This window comes from Cheilinus undulatus, linkage group 23 (genome assembly GCF_018320785.1).
Source record: "Cheilinus undulatus linkage group 23, ASM1832078v1, whole genome shotgun sequence".
Taxonomy (NCBI): Eukaryota; Metazoa; Chordata; class Actinopteri; order Labriformes; family Labridae; genus Cheilinus; species Cheilinus undulatus.
The window spans coordinates 14049102-14071695 of NC_054887.1; the positions used below are offsets into that span (position 1 = coordinate 14049102).

Here is a 22594-nt window from a genome sequence, read left to right on the forward strand (position 1 = left end):
TACTTTTAGCATTCAGGCAGAGATATTCTGGAAACTATTTAATTATGTGTAATTGTTCACTCTGTAGAACATCAGCTAGCCTGGGCCTTGTGTGTAACTGACAGCAACAATCACACTGAGCTCTATACTGGGGCCTGCTACTGCTGCTGATACAAAAATTAAGTTTAAAACTTTAAGAAATATTTTCTTGAGTCAATGAGAGCCAGTTCCCACAATTAAAATATAAAAAAAATCAATATTTTTATTTCATAATTTTGACTGTTTGATCATTACGATCTTCTATGCCACTCAATTTCTAAGAACAGGTTTTATAGCTGTACGAGTCTCAGTACCTCGGTACCTCCAGGTGCAGCAGATCAGCTGACCTGAGGCACCAAGCAGGAGTGTAGGGGTGAAGGAGCTCAGAGAGGTAAGATGGGGCCAGACTATTTAAAGATTTAAAAACAAATAAAAGAATCTTAAAATTGACTCTTAAGTGCACAGGCAGACATGCAAGGAAGGACTGACTGACTCCAAAATAGAGTGCATTACAATAATCCAGCTGAGATGTAATAAAGGCATGGATTACTGTTTCAAAGTGCTGTTGTGCAAGAAAAGCCTTCACCTTTGCCAGCTGCCTAATCTGAAAAAAACTGGACTTCACTACAGAGCTAATTTGCCAATCCAACTTAAAAATCACTGTCCATCTTAAAACCCAAGTTTGAGACTGTTGGCTTTAGATAATCAGCCAAAGGGCCTAACAACAGGAAGGGGTACACAAGGGCCACTGGGACCAAACACCATCACTTCTGAATTTCCAGAGCTTACACTCATACTTCTGTCAGCCAGATACAATTTGAACCACTCTAGTTCAGTACCACTGACACCCACTAGGTGGTGTAGCTGAGCCACTAGGGTATTGTGGTCCACAGTGTCAAAGGCTGCAGTTAGGTCCAGTAGGACAAGAATTACATGGTCACCAGAGTCATTTGCCAGGAGGATGTCATTAAAAACTCTTAATAAAGCTGACTCGGTGTTATGGAAAGTTTTAAAGCCAGATTGAAAGACCTCCAGGACCTCATGCTCATCCAGACACGAATTTAACTGAACATGAACAACTTTCTCCAAAATGTTTGAAATAAAAGGGAGCTTGGAGATAGGCCTAAAATTGGCTAGCACGCTGCGATCAAGGCCAGGTTTCTTGAGTAGAGGCTGCACCACTGCATGTGTAAATTTAGGGGAACAACACCAGAAGACAAACTGCTGTTTATGACAGCCAGAACTGATTGCCCTGTACTAGGGAAAACCTCTTTAAATAGGCCAGGAGAGACAGCATCACAGGGAGAACCTGATGGCTTAATATGGCCAACCAGATCTTCTAAAAACGACTGAGACACAGGCTCAAACTTTTCAGCAGCAGACTGGTGGAGGGACTGCAGCTGCAGAGGTTTTTAACACAGCTGCTAATTGCATAGAGCTTGTGTTGTCTGCTTATATACCTTGTTGGTCTATGGGCTATAAAATCATACAACTCATTGAATTGATTCATAAACGTTGTCAGTGATTGGCACAGTTTATACGGTTATATGTAGAACACCTGGCTCTGCTAGCTTACCTGTGTCATCTCCACCTGGGGGTGATTACATTGAGCTGTGAGCTCGTAACAACATATATGCTCACAATTAGCTTGTGTGAGCTTCTAAAGCATTCCATTTTTAGTCCAGCCTGTTTATAAACTTCGCTCTAGTTATTATCTAGCTTTGTCTCTTAATGATCACGTTGACTGTCTTAGGTCCGAGTGGTTAACCAATGACGTGGTAAAAGCTAATGTAGCCTGTTTAATGCTGCTGTATGGCAGCCCTACCAGCCCTGAAAGCAGCCCAGCCCACCGGGAACACTAGTTTCTCCAGATTAGCCAATCTGGGCCTGGCTTAAAACACAAAACGAAGGTTTTGGAGTGGCCTAATTGAAGTCCGGACTTAAATCTGATTGATATGCTGTTGCATGACCTTAAACAGGCCATTAATGCTTGAAAACCCTCCAATGTGGCCGAAATAAAACAACTGTGCAAAAAAGAGTGGGCCAAAATTCCTTCACAGCGATATGAAAGACTCGCTGACAGTTATAGTAATGCTTGCCTGCTGTTGTTGCCGCCAAGGATGGAACAACCAGTTCTTAGAGGGGTAATTACTTTTTCACAGGGCCAGGTAGGTTTGGATAGCTCTTCCCCCTTAATAAAGGAAATGAAATCTGCTACAAAGATCATTGGGGTTTTAGTCTTCGGACTGCTAGATTGTAAACTCTGTTACCTTTACTGATAGTTCCCCAGTACAAACAGAAATGCATTTATTTAGTTAGAATATCTTTTTACATAAAAAAGACACTTAACAAGTACATTTGAACAAACTGATTTAGACATTTGTAATTTTTCATCATTACATATGATCTGATGACATTTCTGGTCAATACTGACACCACGAGTAACCCCAAACCCCCAAAACAGAATGATTCTAAAAATATCAACAATGTTGAATCATAAACATTTAAATAGGTTAAAAAGAAAAACCCTTCAATCACTGAAGATGAGACTAGTTACTTCATATCTACCCAAAAATGTCTGTAGCACAGGACACTGAAGCCTGTGGAAAATCCAACTATTATCTACAGCTCATTGCTTTTCCATTGCACTGATCACCAATCAGTCACAGGGTTGACAAACAACCCCCCCCCCCCCCACACACACACACACACACACACACACCATGCACCACAAAAAGAAAAAATTCAAGAGAGAAGAGGAAACACTTGGTAGGTTGTCTGCAGATGATTTCAGAATGGGGGCAGGAAGTGATTTCTACATAGAGAAGCATTAAAATGCCATTTTTTTTTTTTTTTGCTGTTCACAGATCCACCAGTTGTTAAAACTGTGAAAAAATGAGACAGTGTTGTGAAAAAGTGGCAACACATTCAAGAAAAAATGTTGGGTTAGAGCCTCAGTCTAAAGTCTGGAGGGACGGATTCAGACAACGCTCGCATAAGGTCTGTTTCCACCCAGCAGTCTGGTTTGGTTCAGTAGTCAGGGTTTGCCATGGTAAACCCTGACCTTGCTTGTGTTTCTACAGCCGTCAAGCCTCTCTCTTTGAATGGGAATTGTGTCTCGTTTTAGAGATCTGGATCATTTGGCTCAGCTCTGTCATGATTGCTGGTCTTTTGCTACTTAAAAACTCAGAGAAAGGGCCTTACTTGTTGTGATTTATTGTGCATTGGTGCTAGCGTCCTGGTTAACTGTTCCCTCATTTTGGAGCTGAAAAGTGTATGAAGATATTTGACTGTGATGTTGGAATTATTTATTCAGGCACCTTTTTAACCCCCTTTCAGCACTTTTTCACAACCAATTTTTGCCAGTTCTTTTTGCAATTTCTCTGCCATTTTTGAGGCAACTTTGATTCCATTTTATTTCCGTTTTTGACGCTTTATTTTTACTGCTTTTGCCCTTATTTGCATTTTTCCACTTTTAGCCCTTTTTGCAACATCTGCATGAAACCTCTTTCCTATTTTTAGTTGTCTTTTGTCATTTTTTGCCACTTTTTTCTGCTTTTGACCATTTTTCGCCACTTTTACAGCTTTTTGCCCACTTTTTGACAGTTTATGCCCATTTTTGCTAATCTTTGCCAAATCCATTTTTTTGCCACTTCTCACCTGATTTTAGATTGTTTTGCCATTTGTTTTCCTCTTTTTTTTTTTTTTTTACCACTGTTTTTCTGTCACCTTACCCCGTTCTTGCCACTCTGGCCTTTTTTCACCTATTTGCCATGTTTCAATCAATTTATGCCACTTTTGTGGAAAATGTTAACACATTTTTGTCATTTCTCACCCTTTTTTGTCTTGTTTCTTCTATTATTTTCCAAAGAAGCAGTCTCAGTTTTAACTTTGTGCATCTGGACATTTGTGCACATCATGACTTAGCTATGAAGTCTGACATTGCCGTCCTAGTTTTTCTGTCTTGTTGCCCATCCAAATTGTCAACATTACCATAAAAGGTAATTCTGTTTTAGCAATAGGGGTTTGCATTTTGAAAAATGTTATATTGTACTGCAGCATAAATTAATAAAATTTTATTTTCGATGCTTTGATTAGGGTGGTTATTATTCAGGTTAAGACATAAATATCATTATCATAGCTTCAACTGTTTTAACAATCTTTTAACATGCAGTACATTAGAAAAACTGCCAGATCTGTAAAAATGGGCAAAAGCGCTCACTCACAAAATGTTTTCTGGGCCTTTTATGGTTAAAATAATAAAAAGAGTCCACAGGCTCAGGTGTTAAAGGGTCAAAGCATCTCCAGAATAGTTAGTTATAGTTAATAACAACCAACATAGTAGTTAAAGGGGACATATTATGCAAAAATCACTTTTTAAGGCTTTTCTAACACAAATATGTGTCCCTGGCCTGTCCACAATGCCCTCAAGTTCCAGAAAAATCCATTCCCTCTCCACCTCTCTTTCCCCACCTTTCAGAAAATGTGTGCTGAAACAAGCCGTTCTCTGATTTTACACCTAGTGACCTCACCGGGGCGTAAGCACCTGCCCCCCAGGTTTGGTTGGCCCTCCCCCACTTGGAGGAAAGTTCCACCCTCCTCTACTGATCCTCTCAACTACCAGCTGAGATGCTGGATAGCTCAGTGGGTTACTCTGCTTACTATGGTCTGGGAGATTGTTCAAATCCCAGTCAGGTCCTAAACTTTGGATAAAAGTGTCTGTAACATCAGGAGTGCTGCATCTATTTCCTCGAGGGGTGTGGTCAGGGGTGGAGTCAGACAGCTAATTATCATTTAAAGCCAGAGACACAGAAACGGCTGAGAAAGGATGAAACAGAAGGTTTTTTTTTAGACATGAAAAAATCCAATACTGGAGTGTTTTTTCAGCAATCAACTTCACAGGCATGTTTTGGGGACCTCTGAGAACAATATAAACTTGTCTTAAAAGGGTAAAATATGTCCCCTTTAAGCTTGCTCAGTCACATTTACTTTGAACTGAAATAAGCAGGTGTTCTTTCATAGTGTGGGTGTGTATCCTTCCAATTATTAACTCATGTTGTTATTAAAGAGGCTGTGTTGTTGGTTATGTATATGGCGTGGCTTTAGAGTTCGGCTTGATTTCAGGTGTGCTGTGGGGAAGAACCCACTGAACTCGGTCATGAGTTGCATTCAAGCTTTAAACATTCAGTCAATGCATACAGAACCAAAATGATCATCTTAATATCTCCTAATTTGCCATTTTTTTTTTCTTTTTTTTTTAAGTGTGTACAAAAATAATCAAAAATGTAAGGAAGGAAACTGGGTCCTGCGGTTCACATTGAAGAGCTTATAGAACCAGCTTGTTTGTGAATGGCACATTTGCTTAGTTCTACCATATTTATGATAAAATGAAGGAGAAAAGTTGTTCAATGGGTACATCTAGCCTCTTAGCTCAGTACAAGATTGCTCTAGACTCTTGTCTCCCTTCATCTGACTAGACTTGTAGAAGAAGGTGTGAAGGACTTATTGATATCAGTCACCTCCATGCCAAGTATTTCAGTTAACGGGTAGATAATAAAACACTTTATTGTAAAGTGTAAGGATCATACTCAATGTATATAGAAGCTTTCTGATGGTAACTGCAGCATGCAGATCCACATAGAGCAATAACATACAAACTTTCTTCCATTCTCATTGATTCTGAACCAGTGCCCCCAATCTGACTTTCATCAGGATCACATGACTGCAGACAACCTGTATTCTGAATTTACCACCACCAGGAGTTACCACTTTCCCAACATTGTTAAATTTTGCCATAATGCTTCCTTATTCACAGCTAGCTCCTTCACTTGTGGGAACATGTGTAGGATAAAAGTACATCAACCATGTTCTTAACGATGGGACCGGATGAAGGTCATGGTCCAGGTAGTGAGCTAGAACCATGTCCCAGGCGTCCACCACTTTGATGTTTATTCCTTTGAACATGACCTTGAGAATCTTGTTTGCCTGAACTGAGAACCAGTTAATGTTGCCTTCCAAGATAGAAGGATTAATATTCGTCAAAGTCCCAGTCTTGACGACTACCAGCGTGTCTGGAGCCCTACTTAAAAGGCGGACCACCGCCCTGCGGATGCCCTGAAGCCGTCTGATGTAAAGTTCAGTTGGGGAAGCAGCAAAGTGGGCACAGATGCCAAAAACTACAACAGTGTCAGAACCACCAGCAATCGTATCAAGTTCATTACCAATATAGCTCTCCTTGCTAGATGGCATTGCGTTAATGTGAAAAGGAAGACCATGGATCCGGAATGTTATCATTGTTTGTTTGTCGGGGTCCCACATCATAAAAGGTCCTACAAACGGCGCCCCTTTCAGTTTTACCTCCTTGGCATCTGCAAGTATGACAAAAGGAACAGATTACGATGCAATATGAATAAAGCAAAATGTGTCATTAATTTCAACTACCTGGCAGTGATTTTCTTAAGTAGTCGAACCACTGCCTGATGGTGGAGTCTCCATACAGGTAGACCATCTTGCCTTTCAGACACTGACTGATGGCAGATGCGTTGTTGAATTGTAGGAATTTGATGCCATCTAGTGATCGCCACACACCCTGGTAGTAATACCCCGAGGTTCCAGACTTAAAACTGTCTTGATGAAGCCCAGGTTGCCCTGAGATTAATTAAACAAAGGTCAGTAGCATGGTGTAAGGAAAGCCAAGTCGACAACATCTACAAGCAGTTTTACCACTTTAGGAGAAAGTGTTACAGAACCAGATATTATAGCGCCTGTTTACATCTATATCATATATCATTCTATATATTATTTGGTGGAAGTAGGAAAAAGGCATCAGTACCTTTTATTTGTGGCAACACATTGACACTGGAAGGTCCAGATGCTGGAATCAAGACTTTCAGGTTGGCATTCCTAAATAAAACTTCAAAATATTAGTGGTTTGGCAGACACCAAAATAACCAAATAATAAGGCTTTAATTAAATATTCATACTATACCTTCATATGTTTCCTTTAAAGATATGTTAACATCTTAGGCTTTATGTTTGTAGTTATAAACTAGATAGCTTGAACCAGGAGAGACAAATGACCCCTAATTCCTGCACACTCTATTGATCTGCTCATAAAGCACTCTGCAGAACAAATTGCTTCCTTTCCAGTCGGTCTTTGCAGTTGCGCAGCACACACTCCAGTCCATGCTAGGCTAATGCCAGAAGTGCCACCCCGCTCTGCTAAAGATATGCGCCAGGTCTATTTTAAGCACAGGCTGCTACAAAAACTAAACAATCCAAGCTGAGAAGACTGTGGCTCATTTGGTAGAGTTGGTCATCTTGCAATTGGAAGGTTGTCGGTCAAACATACACAAGACAATTAACCCCAGTTTGCTCCGACTGCTTTGTTGGTGGTGTGCAAATGGGAATGGATGGTGCTTGGTCCCCTTCTATTCATAATCTACCTGCTTCCCCTTGGTCAAATCATTCGCCACCATGGACTCAGTTTCCACTGTTATGCTGACGACATCCAACTGTACATCTCCACCACCTCCGTCACCACAGACACACACTCCACATTAACCAACTGCCTCTCTGACAAAAAAACCTGGATGACTAACAATTTCCTTTCTCTAAATTACAATTAATCCGACTTATGCTCATTGGCCCCAAATCCCTCACCAAATCCATAACTTCAGCCTCCAAATTGACCCCCCCCCCCCCGACCCACACACACACACACACACACACACACACACACCCGCAATCTTGGTGTCATTTTTGAAAGTTGCCTCTCCTTTAATCAGCACGTCACCCAGCTCACAAAAACTGTCTTTTTTCACCTAAAAAACATAGCCCGCATCTGTCCACTACTCTCCTTCCCTACAGCTGAAACTCTCATCCAGGCTTTCATCACATCCTGACTTGATTACTGCAATAGCATTCTTTATGGCACATCCTCAACGGTCCTCAATAAACTTTAATACATCCAGAACTCAGCAGCACGTCTCCTGACCCATACCCACTCCAATGAACACATTTCCCCTGTCCTCCAAGACCTCCACTGGCTCCCTGTCCCCTACCACATCCAATTCAAAATCCTCCTCCTCACCCATAAAGCCCTGAACCAACAGACCCAAATACCGAACCTGGGGGGACAGAGCCTTCTCTATAGCCGCCCCCTCCCTCTGGAACTCACTCCCCAAACACATCCAAGACTGTACGGACTCATCCACATTCAAATCACTGCTCAAAACTCACCTTTTTAAACTGGCTTTTAATGTTTGATTCTGTTGTTGTCTTGTCAGGTTGATTGCTTGCTTGTTTTCTCTGTTTGACTGTGATATTGTCCTGTTTTTAGCTTTTTCTTGTTGCAATGTATTTTATTATTATTGTAGCGTCTTTGAGTTTTTGAAAAGTGCTTTATAAATAAAATGTATTATTATTCTTATTATTATTCTTATTATTATTATTAAATCGACAAGAGGAGGGATACATGCTGAACTGGTTTCCAGTCATTCAAAGGGCAGACATACAGAGACAGACAAGGCACTGTCACACTCACACCTACGGCCAATTTAGAGTCACCAGCTAACCTAATGAGTGTGTCTTTGGTGGTTGGAAGAAGCCGCAGTACCAGGAGAGAAACCACGCATGCATGGGGAGAAGATGCAAACTCTGCACAGAAAGGCCCTGATCAGGGATCAAACCAGGAACCTTCTTGCTGTGAGGCAACAGCGCTAACCCCTGCAGCCCTACATTGCTCACTAGCACCCTTTTCATTTAAAGTAACTATTATTTTTTCAAATGTTTTTCAGTGTTCCCTCACCTTTGGAAGAGCATCTTCTCGTCGTCCTTAAATGCACTGTTATATCCTGTTCTTAAGTGATTAATCCTGGTATCACAGCTCAGGTTCTTTGGCTTGTAGCAGAACCAAGGGCCACCTGTGCGGGGGTCGGTGAAGTTGCACTGCGGCTTTTTGTTTTGACGTAGACAAATATTACAGACGGTAGTTTCAGAGATTGGGCCCAAGTGGAAGACACTCTTGAAGATAAACCTGTCAGGATTTTCTCTGTTCAGCCTGTGCAGAACTGTGATAGCAGCGCTTGAATGAACAAGCTCCACCTGACAGAACAGAGAACATGAGTTTCAAAGTTATTGAATACACAGTGTGCCAACAAATAGATGGAGTGTTTGACCAGGACTGATAAAAAAATACGAAGGGTTAGTTTTACCGGCTTGTAATACTGCGCTGTAAACATCCTCTTTTTAACTGCCGCCCCCATTTTTTTCCCCAAGTCTCCCTATTCTCATTTCTTCATCTCCCTCTTTTACTTTCCTCGTCTTCCTTTGCTCTCTGTTTTTCCCCTTTCTCTTTCTGCATTCACCTCTTTTTTGCATCTTCCTCTTCTCTTACCCCTTTTTCATCATCTTCCTCTTTTTCATACAGATTCCACTTCCCTTTTACGTTATCTTATTTTTTTCATCTCTCTTCCAGGTGGCTTAACATTGTCTTTGTTTGCAAACCAGCCCCGTAACGCAAATTTTGTCAAGTGAAATAAACCACAAAAATCATCAGTTCGAGAGTCAACCGTCATTCATTCAGGAGGGATGCTACATTCACTATACTCCTGGCTTATTTTCATTTGAAATTAAAAAAAAAATCCCCATTACTACAGACTCATTCCACTTCAGAATGATAGTTGACAAGCTCACAATGCACAATGCAGGCCCTCTCACGATCAATTGATTGATAAATTAAATTATCTACAGTGCAATTCCACCTCAACAGGTGATACCTTTAGCATCACCTATGGTACGATAACATTTCAGTAGACAGCCTTGAGCTTTACCTGGACCTGTGCGCTTCCTTCCCAGAGTAAAGTGAACACAGCAGAGTAGGAGCCATTAGAATGATCCACCACTCGCCCAGCCACGCCTGCTTCAAGCGTTTTGTTGTGCAATGAGGCAACTAAGAAATCTCCTCCAGACTTCTTGGCATTTCCTAGGAAGTCACAGACTTTTATCATGACCTCCAGCTGATCTCCTACATGCCACTCCCCTCCACCCTTTCTTGGGAGAATGTGGAAGGAGCTGTGTCCAGCATGGCTTGTCTGATTCAGTACAAGAGGAGAGGACAGCACTGGAGTTTCAGGCCAGGCGAGCTCTAATAGGAGGCGTTCCTCCTCAGCATCTGCAGACGACAGTAGTGGTTTGAAGGTGCAGAAATCACCGGGATTTGGAGTAGCAGAGGAAGGAACAGAGGAAGGAGCAGAGGTAGGAACAGAGGAAGTAGCAGAGGTCGCTTTCTTGGAAAAGATGGAGTTGTATCCTTTATAGATTGACTGCAAGGGAATGAGAGGAAGAGATGGTGTAAGAGATTAATCAAACAAATGTACTTGCATTGCATTTATTTACCCCTTCTGTCTTTAATAAAAACACCCTTTTTGACCTCTAAAGCCAAGTTTAGACCAAAGATTCTCAACAGGAAAGCTGAAACTTTTAAAGTGGTTGTCATGACCTTGCCTTTACCAGTTTACCATCAAAGTTTCATTGATAGACTTATATGGTAGATCATTTTTTTGACATTTCAGTGTAATCTGATAGCACATACTTTATTACTTTATTCAAGTAAGGCACCCCTGAGATGTGTTGGAAAATGTTTAGGAGTGCATGAGTGTAAACTAAATAGAGAGTGCATCACTGAAAGGTTCTTACCTCCATCAGCTCCATGTTTACAAGAACAAAGACCATCCCAGCCAGACAGAGGAAGATGGCAACGCTCTTCAGTGCCTTCATGCTAAATTTGTTTTCTGTAAAACCTTGCATTGTGATTGGTCCACCTAATGAACCAGATCCACACAAAAAAGGAACGCCAGACTCCTTGTTCAGTAGAAATTCTTCCTAAAATAACAAACTCACTTGTAAAATGTCTGCATTAGTTGGGTGTTATATCAAGTGATGTTCCCAGGAGAATAATGTCAAATCAGATTAAACACTGGTTCAAAGTTGGTTCAAACCAGTGGTTTTCAACTTTTTGTTGCCAAAGGCACACCTAAGATCAAGCCAAAATTTCAAGGCACACCAAATCCATATCTATACAAAACACCTTTTTAAAACATGTTACAGTAAATCAAGTGTATAGCGTTAGATCAGGCAGGCCTAGGAGTCAATCGCTGCTATATAATTGAGATCAGCTGATCTCACGCAAGCTCTCACCAGCTGACAGCCAGCTGATTAACACGCTATTGGCTACTCACACTCATGCTGCCGTTTAAACTGCTCTAGCCTGGGTATGCTTTGCTTCTCCCATTGCAAGCCACTTTTTACAACCCTCCTCCACCCCAGCTCCTCCTTCCTAGAACAGCCACATATGAATAACAGCAATAAGTGTAAATTTAAAACTGCTAATAAAGAAAACTATTTATGACCGCAAATCATGTGTGTTTCTTCACAAAGCGGTTCTAAATGAACTTAAGCCATTGTATGGTTGCAGTAATTATGTAAGGTTGCACAAACTGCTACGGCACACTAAGACTTGGCTCATGGCACACCAGTGTGCTTTGCAACATCATTTGAGAACCACTGGTTTAAACTGTTCTAAGAGAGAGCTGGTTAATTTCCATCAACATAGATACCCTTAGCAATGCTCTTTATCAATCTGAACCCTCATCAATACCTGTGGTGTGGTGTTTTAGCATGAGGAAGCTTAATTTTTATTAAAGAGAATCTTCACTCCATTTTGTTTATGTGAGTTAGAGCTATGAAAGACTTGACCTATCCAGCCTTTCTTGAATGAATCTGCTTCCTCATCCCCTTATATATGTGACTCTTGAATGAATATGTCTGTATTTTGGGATTTTAAATATGCTATTAGTTCATTTTTTTTTATGGAAGGGAAACTTCCAACATTTCTAGATTCATTTTATACAAAGCGAAACATTTCTAGACTCTACATGTGCCAGCTCCCGTTGTTTCTGTCTGTCACACGTGCGGGCTGGTCAGCATACATTTATAACTTTTTGCACTAATCAACTGTGTGAAATGATCTTATCTCATGTAAAGCTGCCCACACCCTTACATATTTCATACTTCTGATCATGTGTAGTCAGCATTCTTGCACCCTTCATGCATCTTGCAACCATGCTATCAATCCACACAGACCTGTTTAGACTAAAACAGTAACAGAGTTTTGATATGTTTGTTTGGCCCAGATTCAAATCACTTCTTCTCTTTTTAGCAGTGTTATGTAGCTGTAAAGTTTAGCACAGGCTTTGTTCCTGTAAAGTTCAAAACAAATGTTTGCTTTATATTATTGTATACAGGCTCATTTGTGTTCATTGGCAAAAATTTGTAACTTTTGGTCATAGGAAAATTTGTAATTTTAGATTTAAGTACAATTTTTTCTGCGGTGAATCTTTTCACATCTACGTAGAAGTTTTAGAAGTTTATGTGAACTGTTACTAAGCAAATAGGGGGGTGCTTGGATGTAGGAGACATCTCAAGTTGTGTTTGTGAGCTGCAACTGGATACCATCCATCCACCCATCCACTTGAGAGGGGTATGGCTGCAGTCCAGAGACCTCTTGGATACAGACCTCTGCTGAACAGACCAATTTGACCAATTTGCATCATGCCATCTCAGTGCATGCCTGAGCATTCACAACAGCAAGTCTCCTGAGTCAGAAGTGATCTGGGATGATTTTTTGTTTATGTGAATAAATGGGCTGTTGTTATGGTGATAACTGAAGACTTCTGAAGAAGTTTTTTACAGTTTTTCTCAGACGCTTTGGTGCATTTCTCACATCACTATTTACATTTTCACAACAGTTAATGCATTTCTCAAAACAATTAGTACAAACTGCAAAACCTAGTTGATAACCTGCAAAAGCGTGTCACTTGCTCAAAATGGATAGTTCATTCCTCAAAAGCAAGTATTCACGTCAATGAAAGTGTCAGTGTCATCAAGATGAAAAGTCCTGACACCATTGTTTATGAACAAGATAGTCAAATGGCTTTGTCATGTTTTCATTAAGACAGTTTACTCTGTAAGTGTTTTCCAATGCAAAAAAGTCAGATCTTGGTGACATTACCTGAAAATGCTCAGGACAGCACTATATACTATTTAGGATTATGTCTCCACAAATTTTAGCAAAGAAGTTTAAAGCATTTTTAAAGGAAAAACATTTACACAAGTACCTGCAAAGTCTACCCAAAGAGCAGCATGATGTTTTCATAAGGTCTATGAAATTAAACTTCAGCTACACTCAAAGTATAAATATCTTACCTGAGCAGGGACTGAATAGGAGTACACAAAGAGGAAAACTCTTTTTGTGATGTGGATCCAGACATAAAGAGATACAATCACGTACTGATGAATAAATTATGACCTGCCCTACCCAGAGCCTATTGATGGGAGATTTGCTAGATGATGTGAAACATTTATGTAACTGGCATTTGATACAGTCTCTCTGGTGTGTCAGGTTAGCTGTTCACTGACGACAGGGCTTTAAGTTTTAGACTTTTGGGATCCTTCAATTCTCAACCCACAGACATTACACAATTACACACCCCAAAAAACAATTACTCATCCAAGTCAAATTTGTACTTTTATTTTACTTTTATATTGCTTTTTTTATTAGTCTTGGGGTTTATTGAGGGTTTCCCTAGATGTGAGCTCTTTAATCTCTTTATCTCGTTTTGTTCTGTTGATTGAGTGTGGAAGGAGGCTGACTCATATATAAGCTGTCACACCATACTGTCACATTTACCACAAGTCAATCAGAGCAACAAAACATGCCACTTATTGGCATGAATGTGCAACTCTACACATCTACTGGCAGAGGGGGAAAAGTACCTGCTATGGTACTATGCATGGATCTGAAATCTGACTGATGAGGGCTTAGAACAGAACGAAAGGAATGTTTGGAATTGTTTGATTACTATTGATTCCAGGATTTTAGATCGACGTGATCATTTGGATATAGAGTGATAAATATCAGGGTTAAGTTGTCTCCTCCCGTATATAAAGTGGCCACCTGATCGGTTTTCCAAATAGAAGGTATTATACCAGAAGACACTGAAATGTTAAAAATGTGTGTAATATATTCAGTGATAATGGAGAAACCTAACCTGACACACCAGATGGATTTGTTTCATACATCCATCTGGTGAACCTCTCATACACAGCGTTTGGGAAAGGGCAGAGCCTTTGAAAGAAAAAGCTCAGAGGGGGATTGGATGAACGTTCTGTCTGTCACATCTTTATGAACCAATCAGAGGAACAAAACACGTGATGTAGCTGCTACCGAGGTGCGCTCCTGCTGAAGGAGTAAACTCCATAGGGAACTACATAATGTGAACAACGGCGACTATAGACATGTCAGTAAACATTTTTTGTCATTTTTGAAAAGAAAACAACTCACTGCTGTTCTTTGTTCTTCTTTTAACGGAAAAAATGTCGTCAAGTTCTGATAAAACTGCCGCTTTAGCAGCATCCACACTAATGTCTTCCGCCATAATTACACTGGCGCCTTGTTGCTGCTTGCTTACGTCACGACTCCACAGTGCCCAAAAGTACTGTCCCTCATTGCTGATTGGTCCTGTCACTTTCTAACCAGGCCTAAATGGTTCAGACGGGAGCTTTGTAAGATGGATTCGCCAGTGAGAAACGCGGAAACGGGCGTATACATCTGCTTTGCAAGATGAGGAGAAAGCTATGTGATTTGCATTGTTTTGCTGAAATAGTCAAGGCCTCCCCTGAAAAGGGCGTCGTCTGGGTGGAAGCATATGTTGCTCTAAAACCTCTAAAAACATTGTTAGTGCCTTTCCCGATGTGAAAGCTGCTCAGACCACAGGCTCTAATGCAACCCCATACCACTCTGCCTCTCTTAAATGCTTCTTTAATAGCCAGTCATGTCACTGACCTGTTGCCAGTTAACCTAATTAGATGCATAAAGATTCTACATCTTTTTTGATATGATGTATGTGAGATGTGTGCTGCCATGAAATTTAAAATGAGCGTGAAAGGTTAAAATGACTTATTTTCAACATCAGATATGTTGTGTATGTTCTATTTCACACATGAACACAATGATATGAACAGGTAGGTAAGAAGCAGAAAACTGTGTAGAACAGAGTATCCAGGGGTGTCAAACTCATATTGAGTCTGGGCTGGGGCCAGATTTGCTCCAGTGAGAAGTCCAGAGGGCCAGACTATTTAGGCCAGGATTGTGAAAGTCAATTGCTGATTCTGAATTTAGGCCTTATTTAAGAGCCTAACAAGGTCAACATTTAAACATAAACTGTCAACCTCATTTTCACCATTAGTAAAATATGAAAAAATATAAATAAAACTAACAAATCATTCTGAGATGAAAAAAGTAAAAATAAGTTTAAAGGTTCAAAGTCTGAGACAAAAAGTCAAACGTATTAGTTCAAAAGGTCAAAACACAAAATTTAAAGGCAAAATAATGTTTTTAAAAGGCAGATATACGAGATAGAAAGTCAAAATCACAAGTTTAAAAGGTACAGATATGACTTAGAATTTTAAAGTGTGAAGGTCAAAACATGAAAAAGTCAAAATCATAAATTTAAGTCAGAATTATGAGATGCAAATTTGAAAATATGAAATGACAACATTAATTCCTTTTCTCACCTTCCTGAGTTTTTATCTAACTTCTTTTTCTCTTAAAGTTTTCAGATTTTTATAATTTAACAAGGATATTTTAAATCATCAAGGTTAAGTTTACACTGGGGAGGAAATCTGTAAACCTCATACTGGTGAGCCAGTTATAATAGAAAGATTATATGATCTTGCGGGCCAGATACAACTGTACCTTGGGCCGGATTTTGCCCCTGGGCCTTGAGTTTGACACCTGTGACCTAAACACCTAAATTATAAGAACGTTTTTACGGCTAAGTAATCTGGTTTAAGTCACAAATTAACTTAAAGGCATGAAGAAAAAGTATGAACTCTATTTGACACATTAACAAATTCAACAGAATTGACACAGTAGCACCACCTTGTGCTGAACCCAAGAAGTACAATACAGTAAAGCACAGGCTCTGTTTTCTAATGCAGGCCATATTTCATTTCAAACAGTCTTCAAGTCTAAAGAAAACCTCATTAAAATAGTAAAACCCCTACATCCTCATTGATATTTTCTGTTGCTCTCACTCATCAGGGCCAAAATGTCTACATCTGACACAGTGGCCTGACAAGTTATAGTTAATGTAACTACACATCAACTACAAGACCTTCTGCAAGTAAAAATGCTCTTAAATAGTAATAAAACAGTTTTAAGGCTCTGACTTATGTGAAGAAAAAGTCTTCAGATTCTCTTCTATAATACAAAATATAATAAACTTCAAAATCAAAGCTTTAAAAAGTATTGAAATGCTTAAATGCAAGACTACAAAGTCTTACATTTTGTAGTTTATCTTAATTTTTATAGGCTGAGAGGTTCTAGGCTAGTTTTCCTGTTTCTATTTTTCAATATTTAGATTTACACAAGATTTGACCTGAATTCATCCCAGATTTATGGAGACATGATTGAAATGATGAAAATAGTGGGATATGGCTGGTCATAATTTGAAATCCGCATTAAAGATTATAAGTATCCTGAAGTTGGCAATTATACCTTTTTTTGTCTTAATATGTAATTAAAGGCTTTCCAATTTTTAATTTTACTGCCCTGCTTGTTAATAGATACTTCTAGATTTTAGGGTAGCTACTTTTATGCCACTAAATTAAAATTTAGACCTTCCATTCAGTTACCTTATGTTATCTGGATTTTATTTCTAAATCTAATCTCAAAATGCGCTAAGAAATCTTGATTTACATGCTACAATGAAAACACTCTTCTTAATTTGTTGCATTCTTGTCTCACTATGAGCACAAACATATGCAACTGTGTTGTTAATGTAGCTGTTTAAAACTGAAGATGTGAACAGGGCTTAAAATATATGAAGAGCGCCCTATAATAGGTCTTAAAAAGTATTAAATCTACTGTCAGATATTCTGTATAAACTCTGTAGCAACGCATTGCTCCTAACATTGTGCACTGGTGCCTGTGGGGTGGGCAGCCTACACATCTGGAGAGACAGTAAATGCTGAAAAGTATCTAGAGGTTTTAGAGCAATATTCTCCCATACAGATGTCTCTTTCAAGGAAGGTCTTGCATATTCACAGTAGTAGAGTCTGGGGTGCTGGACTGGTTTCCCTGCAGTCCACATGGAAAACATGGGGCAGTTAGAAACCTACATCAGACAAGAATGGGACAACATTTCTCTCCCAAATCTCCAGCAACTGGTCTCCTCACTTCCCAGACATTTAGAGACTGCTGTTCAAAGAAGAGGAGATTCTACACAATGGTAAACATGGCCTCATGTGTTCCTGCCATCAAATTTAAAACGAGCAAATGTTTTTCATGATATGGTAAAATGTCTCAGTTGCAACATGTGATATGCTGTTAATGTTCTATTGTGAATAAAATATGGGTTTATGGGATTTGACAATCATTGTTTTTATTTAGATTTTGCATAGCATCCCAATTTTTTGGGAAACTGGGTTTTATACCCTATGCAATGGATATATGAAACTGTATATCTGGCATGTCGAGTCAAATAATTACAGGTTGTAAATTATAAATGTCAAAGTTACAAAAAAAACATGTTGTACATGAAAGATGTCATAGAATTACATGCTGTAAATGATAAGTATAAAAGTACTGTAAATGGCCCATCTTAACATATGAGTTCAGTTTGTGTAAATTCAGTTTTCAAAGACAGTAGGAAAAAAATCTCTGTAACTACAGCTGAAGTAAGCCAAGAGAGGCTCAGGACTCACTCAGAAGTAGTGTGGACTTCCAACACTATGTTATTAAGAGGAGTAGCAGCACTGATTTTCCCCTCTGAAAGCACTCTGACGACAGGGATAAAGATATGATAGTTCAGTCTGTGTGATCGTTCAGACATATGACCAGCGGGGCAGAGTTTTTACCAGTGCTGTTGTTTTTGGGATTGAAGATCGGGTAGACTTTCTCAGTGAAGTTACAGCCAGTGAAGGAGTAGATGAGTCCTGGAACATCTACGTCATAAAACGAGACCAAACCCTCCTCATAATCTACAAATACCCCAACCTTTTTAGGCACGGATTTCAAATACAGACGGATATGAGAGTCATCAAGAACTTTGTACTCATGATCATCCCTGTAACACACAGTCCAGATGCCATTCCTTGGGGCAAATTCAAAGGCAGTCTTCCTGTTGATAGACTCCTCGGCCACCCCCAAAACCCAGTCTGTCTTCCCTTCAACTTGAACCTCATAGTAAAATCTTCCTGAAGAGAAACTCTGCTTCCCTAACACACCAAAATATGACAATATTCTCTTTGGATTGTCTGGGATATTTTGACTAACATCCGAATGACAGACTTGCTTCCCATCATCAGACAGGATGAGTTTAGGATGAGCCGTTTCAGGATCAAGGGTCACATCCACTGAGTACAGCTTGCACCTCTTTATTTCAGCATCAGCAGAAAGCATCTTCATTTCTTTGCTGAGTATTTCCTCCAGCTGGGCCAGAGCTGTTCTCAGAGATCCTTCATATGTCGTGCAAACCCTCACCCTTGTCCAGTCTTTGGTGGGTGGAGCAGGTTTCAGCAATGGGAAGTTTTGCAGGAACTGGAGTTGGTCTTTGTTGCATGAGAGCAGCTCAATCTCAGAGCTTTTCTTCCTCAGCTCAGCAATTTCCTCCTCCAGCTCTTTGATGAAACCTTCAGCCTGTTTCTCTGTGGTTTTGTGCTTCTCATGGATATTGTCAATGAGCTGGGCCAGGCCTTCCTCAACATACCGAATCAGAGCAGTGAAGATCAGCATACCTACCGCCGTCTCTTGGTCTGCATCTTCCTTGCTGATCTTTATGCACTGTTTGATCTCTTCGATCTTTAGTTGTCTCTCCTTGATCCTCTCCTGGACCTTAAACTCCATCGTTCCCAGCCCAGCTTTCTTCGTTTCGAATTCTTCTTTCAGAGACACTATGCTGTGACCCTTGTGTTCTGACTCAGTACAAAACCGACAAACACACTTCTGGTCAGTCGTACAGAACCGCTCTAAAGGTCTCACATGCGTCTTACAGATCCTGCCTTCCAGATTCTCCACAGGATCGATCAGTTCGTGTCTTTTTAGGGCTGGGATTCTCTGATGAGGCTCCAGATGAGTCTCACAGTAGGAGATGAGACAATCCAGGCAGGATTTTAAGGCCTTTAGTTTGGTGTCAGTGCAGTAGTCACAGAGAACTTCCCCTACATTGGGTCGTTGTTCCTCTGAGCTACTGCTGGTTTCCTCCCGGACTGACAGCCTGACCTGAGCAGCAATTTCCGATATGAAAGTGTTGACTCGCAGGGCAGGGTTCTGCCCAAAAAGCTCTTTGCACAGGGGGCACTGGCAGGGGAAATTAACCTTCCAGTGTTCAGTGATGCAGCTCTTGCAGAAGTTGTGTCCACATGGGATGGTGACTGGATCGGTGAACACCTCGAGACAGATGGAGCACAGAAACTGATCTTCAGAGAGGACACTACTAACCGCTGCCATGTCTAGGAACACAAAGAGAAATAAAATTAGACTAGTGTGAAATATCAACTGTGTATTGGAACATGGGCATAAGAGGCAGCATTGGCAAGAGCATTGACAATTCATCGCTGGAGTTAAACTTGGTCTTAACTACACAGACATGGAGCAGACTCTTTTAGAAATTGATGTTTAAACCTGTAAAAATAATGAATATGAGAATGGTGTTGCAGTTCTAACAGTGACCATGCAAAATGGAACTTTCAGACAAGTGTGTCCATCGCTGTTTGTATTGACAAGAGCAACCATCTGGGTACTTTACTCAAACAGTGCTTGCCCTGCCCATGGGTAAAAATGTCCCATCAAAATAAATTGCAGTAAATGGTGAAGATGGGGTCTTTGAGGATGTAAAAGCTTTAAAACACCCAAACTGTATCTGTTAACAGGCAGGCAGACTATCCTGCTGCCACAGAGCGATCGCTGGCTTAAAGTCATTAGGAACACATCACCAGTCCCACATTTGACCAGTTCAGTCTTCCCAAGTTTGTGCCAGAGGCCACACCCCTCCATCAATTGATGATCAAAAACACTGTAAATTATGGCTTTTTAATTATTTGAAGTAGAAGCACACAATACTATTTACTCTAGGTTCCACCACTGTTTTCTAATGTACCGCCGTTCACTCTTTGGTCCTTCAATTATCAGTGGTTATAGCAGGAGGCGAACAGCTAGTTGTATTTATCATATTACAAGATGAAGAGTAATTATTACACTATGTCTTCTTTAAATAACTAATTTGTTATATTTACTTATCATGTTATAATATTTATATTTTATGGCAAACTTTTGACTTTTCATCCCATAATTATGATTATCTGTCTCAAAATTATGTTTCATTTCACATTTATGATGTTTTATTTAGCAGGTGGCTGACAGCTTTCCATATTAAACACATTTACTTTTCAGTGGTTGTAGCAAGTAGCTAACAGTTAGCCAAACTGAGTTAGTTTTGTCAACAATAGATGTAGCATTCAGCTAACAGCATTATTTCGATAGTTATGTCAACAACAGATGTAAAATGTAGCTAACAGAAAGTTATATTATATAGTAAAGTAGGCAATAGATGTAGCATGTAGCTAATAGCATTATTTAAATGGTCATGTCTACAATAAATGTAGCATGTAACTAACAGCCAGATTTCAGTAGTTTGTTGACAATAGATGATGCATGCAGCTAACAATACTATTTAGTTATGTCAACAATAGATGTAGCATGTAGCTAACAGTCAGATTTCATTAGTTTGTTGACAATAGATGTAGCATGTAGCTAACAGTAAGTTATATCATAAAGTAAAGTAAGCAATCGATGTACCATTAAGCTAACAGTCAGATTTCAGTAGTTTGTTGACAATAGATGAAGCATGTAGCTAACAATACTATTTAGATAGTTGTCTACAACAGATGTAGCAAGTAACTAACATTTAGTCAGATTTCAGCAGTTTGTTTACAATAGATGTAAAATGTAGCTAACAGCTACAGCTAGTTATATTAGAAAGTAAAGTCAGCAATAGGTGTAGCATGTAGCTTACAACTTTATTTACATAGTCGTATCAACAATAGAAGTAGCATGTAACTAACAGTCAGATTTCAGTTGTTTATTGACAACAGATGTAGCATGTAGCTTACAGAACTATTTATATACTTATGTCAGCAATAGATGTAGCATGTAGCTGACACAACTATTTAGTGATGTCAACAGTAGATGTAGCATGTTGCCTACAGTTAGTTATATTAGAAAGTAAAGTCAGAAATAGATCTATGTAGCTAACAGCCATGTTTAGGTGGTTTAGTCAACAATAGATGAAGAAGGTAACAGTTATATAGTTAAGTCGACAGTAGGTCTAGCATGTTACTGACAGTCATATTAGATATTAAAAAGGTAAATAATATACTGCTTATTATTGGTATTGTATTATAACATTTCTACATATTATGTATCATGTAGCTTACAGTTAGCCATATTTAGATAGTTTCCTCATCAATAAATGTAGCAGGCAGTTAACAGTAAGCCATATTTAGACAACAGATTTAGCACGTAGCTAACAGTTAGCTGTATTTATATACTTTGGTCAACCATAGCACTTTAAAGGGGGTGAAAATTCATGCAACCGCTTATTTTACTTAACATATTTTTGTATAATTGACATAACTTAGTAGAAAATTGTCACTTTGACATTGAAGAGGCTTTTTTTGCAAAGAAAAAAAAAGCCAAATTAATTTGACCATGATTGATTTATAAAACCAATAAAAGGTTTAAACATCCAAGGGCTACTTTGCAGGCACTGTATCTACTGAGGTTGGAAAAAGCTGCAGAGTACAGAAGACAGAAAAACAGAGTCTGTGACATTTTCCCCATGAACATCCACCTACTTTCCTAACATCCTTTGGTTAGAGGTTATAAACCAATAAACATTTTGACTGTACTTACTGGTTGTTGGGGCTGTAGTTCCTTGGTCTTCTGTCTGCAGAAGTGGAAAAAGTTTTCTGGTGAAAAAGAAACTTTTCTTCTCGGCTGCAGCTGCAGCTGCGACTCACGTTTAGTTTCATTTCCTAAAAAACATGTGACTAGGGATGCAACTTTGTATGGAAGCCCACTGCCACCAAAAAATAAAATCATAGGTCAAAATAATGAGTGTAAAAAAAATCCAAATTAGGAGACTGACAGTCAAGACTCAGAATATAATGACAATTATGAAATAAAGGTTGCAATTTGGCTTTAAGTGTCAAAATCATCCCTATTATCTCAAACTAGTAACCTTTAATGTCATAATTTTTACATGCTATGTTGTGATTATGACCTATTTGATCATTTGTCTTCTTAAGGTTGCTCTTATAACTTTCATCTCATATTTATGACCTTTAATGTCTCAACTCTTTAAGGTGCATGCAACTTCATTTCTTTCCAAAATCTGCTCACGCTGTAGTTCCTTATTTTACACCACTAAAAAGTCCCGGAATCCTCATATGA

The 22594-nt window shown here is 39.4% G+C and overlaps 1 protein-coding gene and 1 pseudogene across 1 annotated transcript; both read right to left on the reverse strand.

Moving 5' to 3' along the window:
- Nucleotides 1-5842: 5842 nt before the first annotated feature.
- Nucleotides 5843-10797, reverse strand: LOC121505792 (annotated as a pseudogene).
- Nucleotides 10798-17396: 6599 nt separating this feature from the next.
- Nucleotides 17397-22168, reverse strand: LOC121505580 (E3 ubiquitin-protein ligase TRIM21-like). The gene is made up of 2 exons (XM_041781022.1): nt 22055-22168; nt 17397-19593 (listed from the first exon to the last, which is right to left on the reverse strand). The coding sequence occupies exon 2, from the start codon at nt 19589-19591 to the stop codon at nt 17951-17953; it is 1641 nt and encodes a 546-aa protein (XP_041636956.1). The 5' UTR covers nt 19592-19593; nt 22055-22168; the 3' UTR covers nt 17397-17950.
- Nucleotides 22169-22594: the final 426 nt, after the last annotated feature.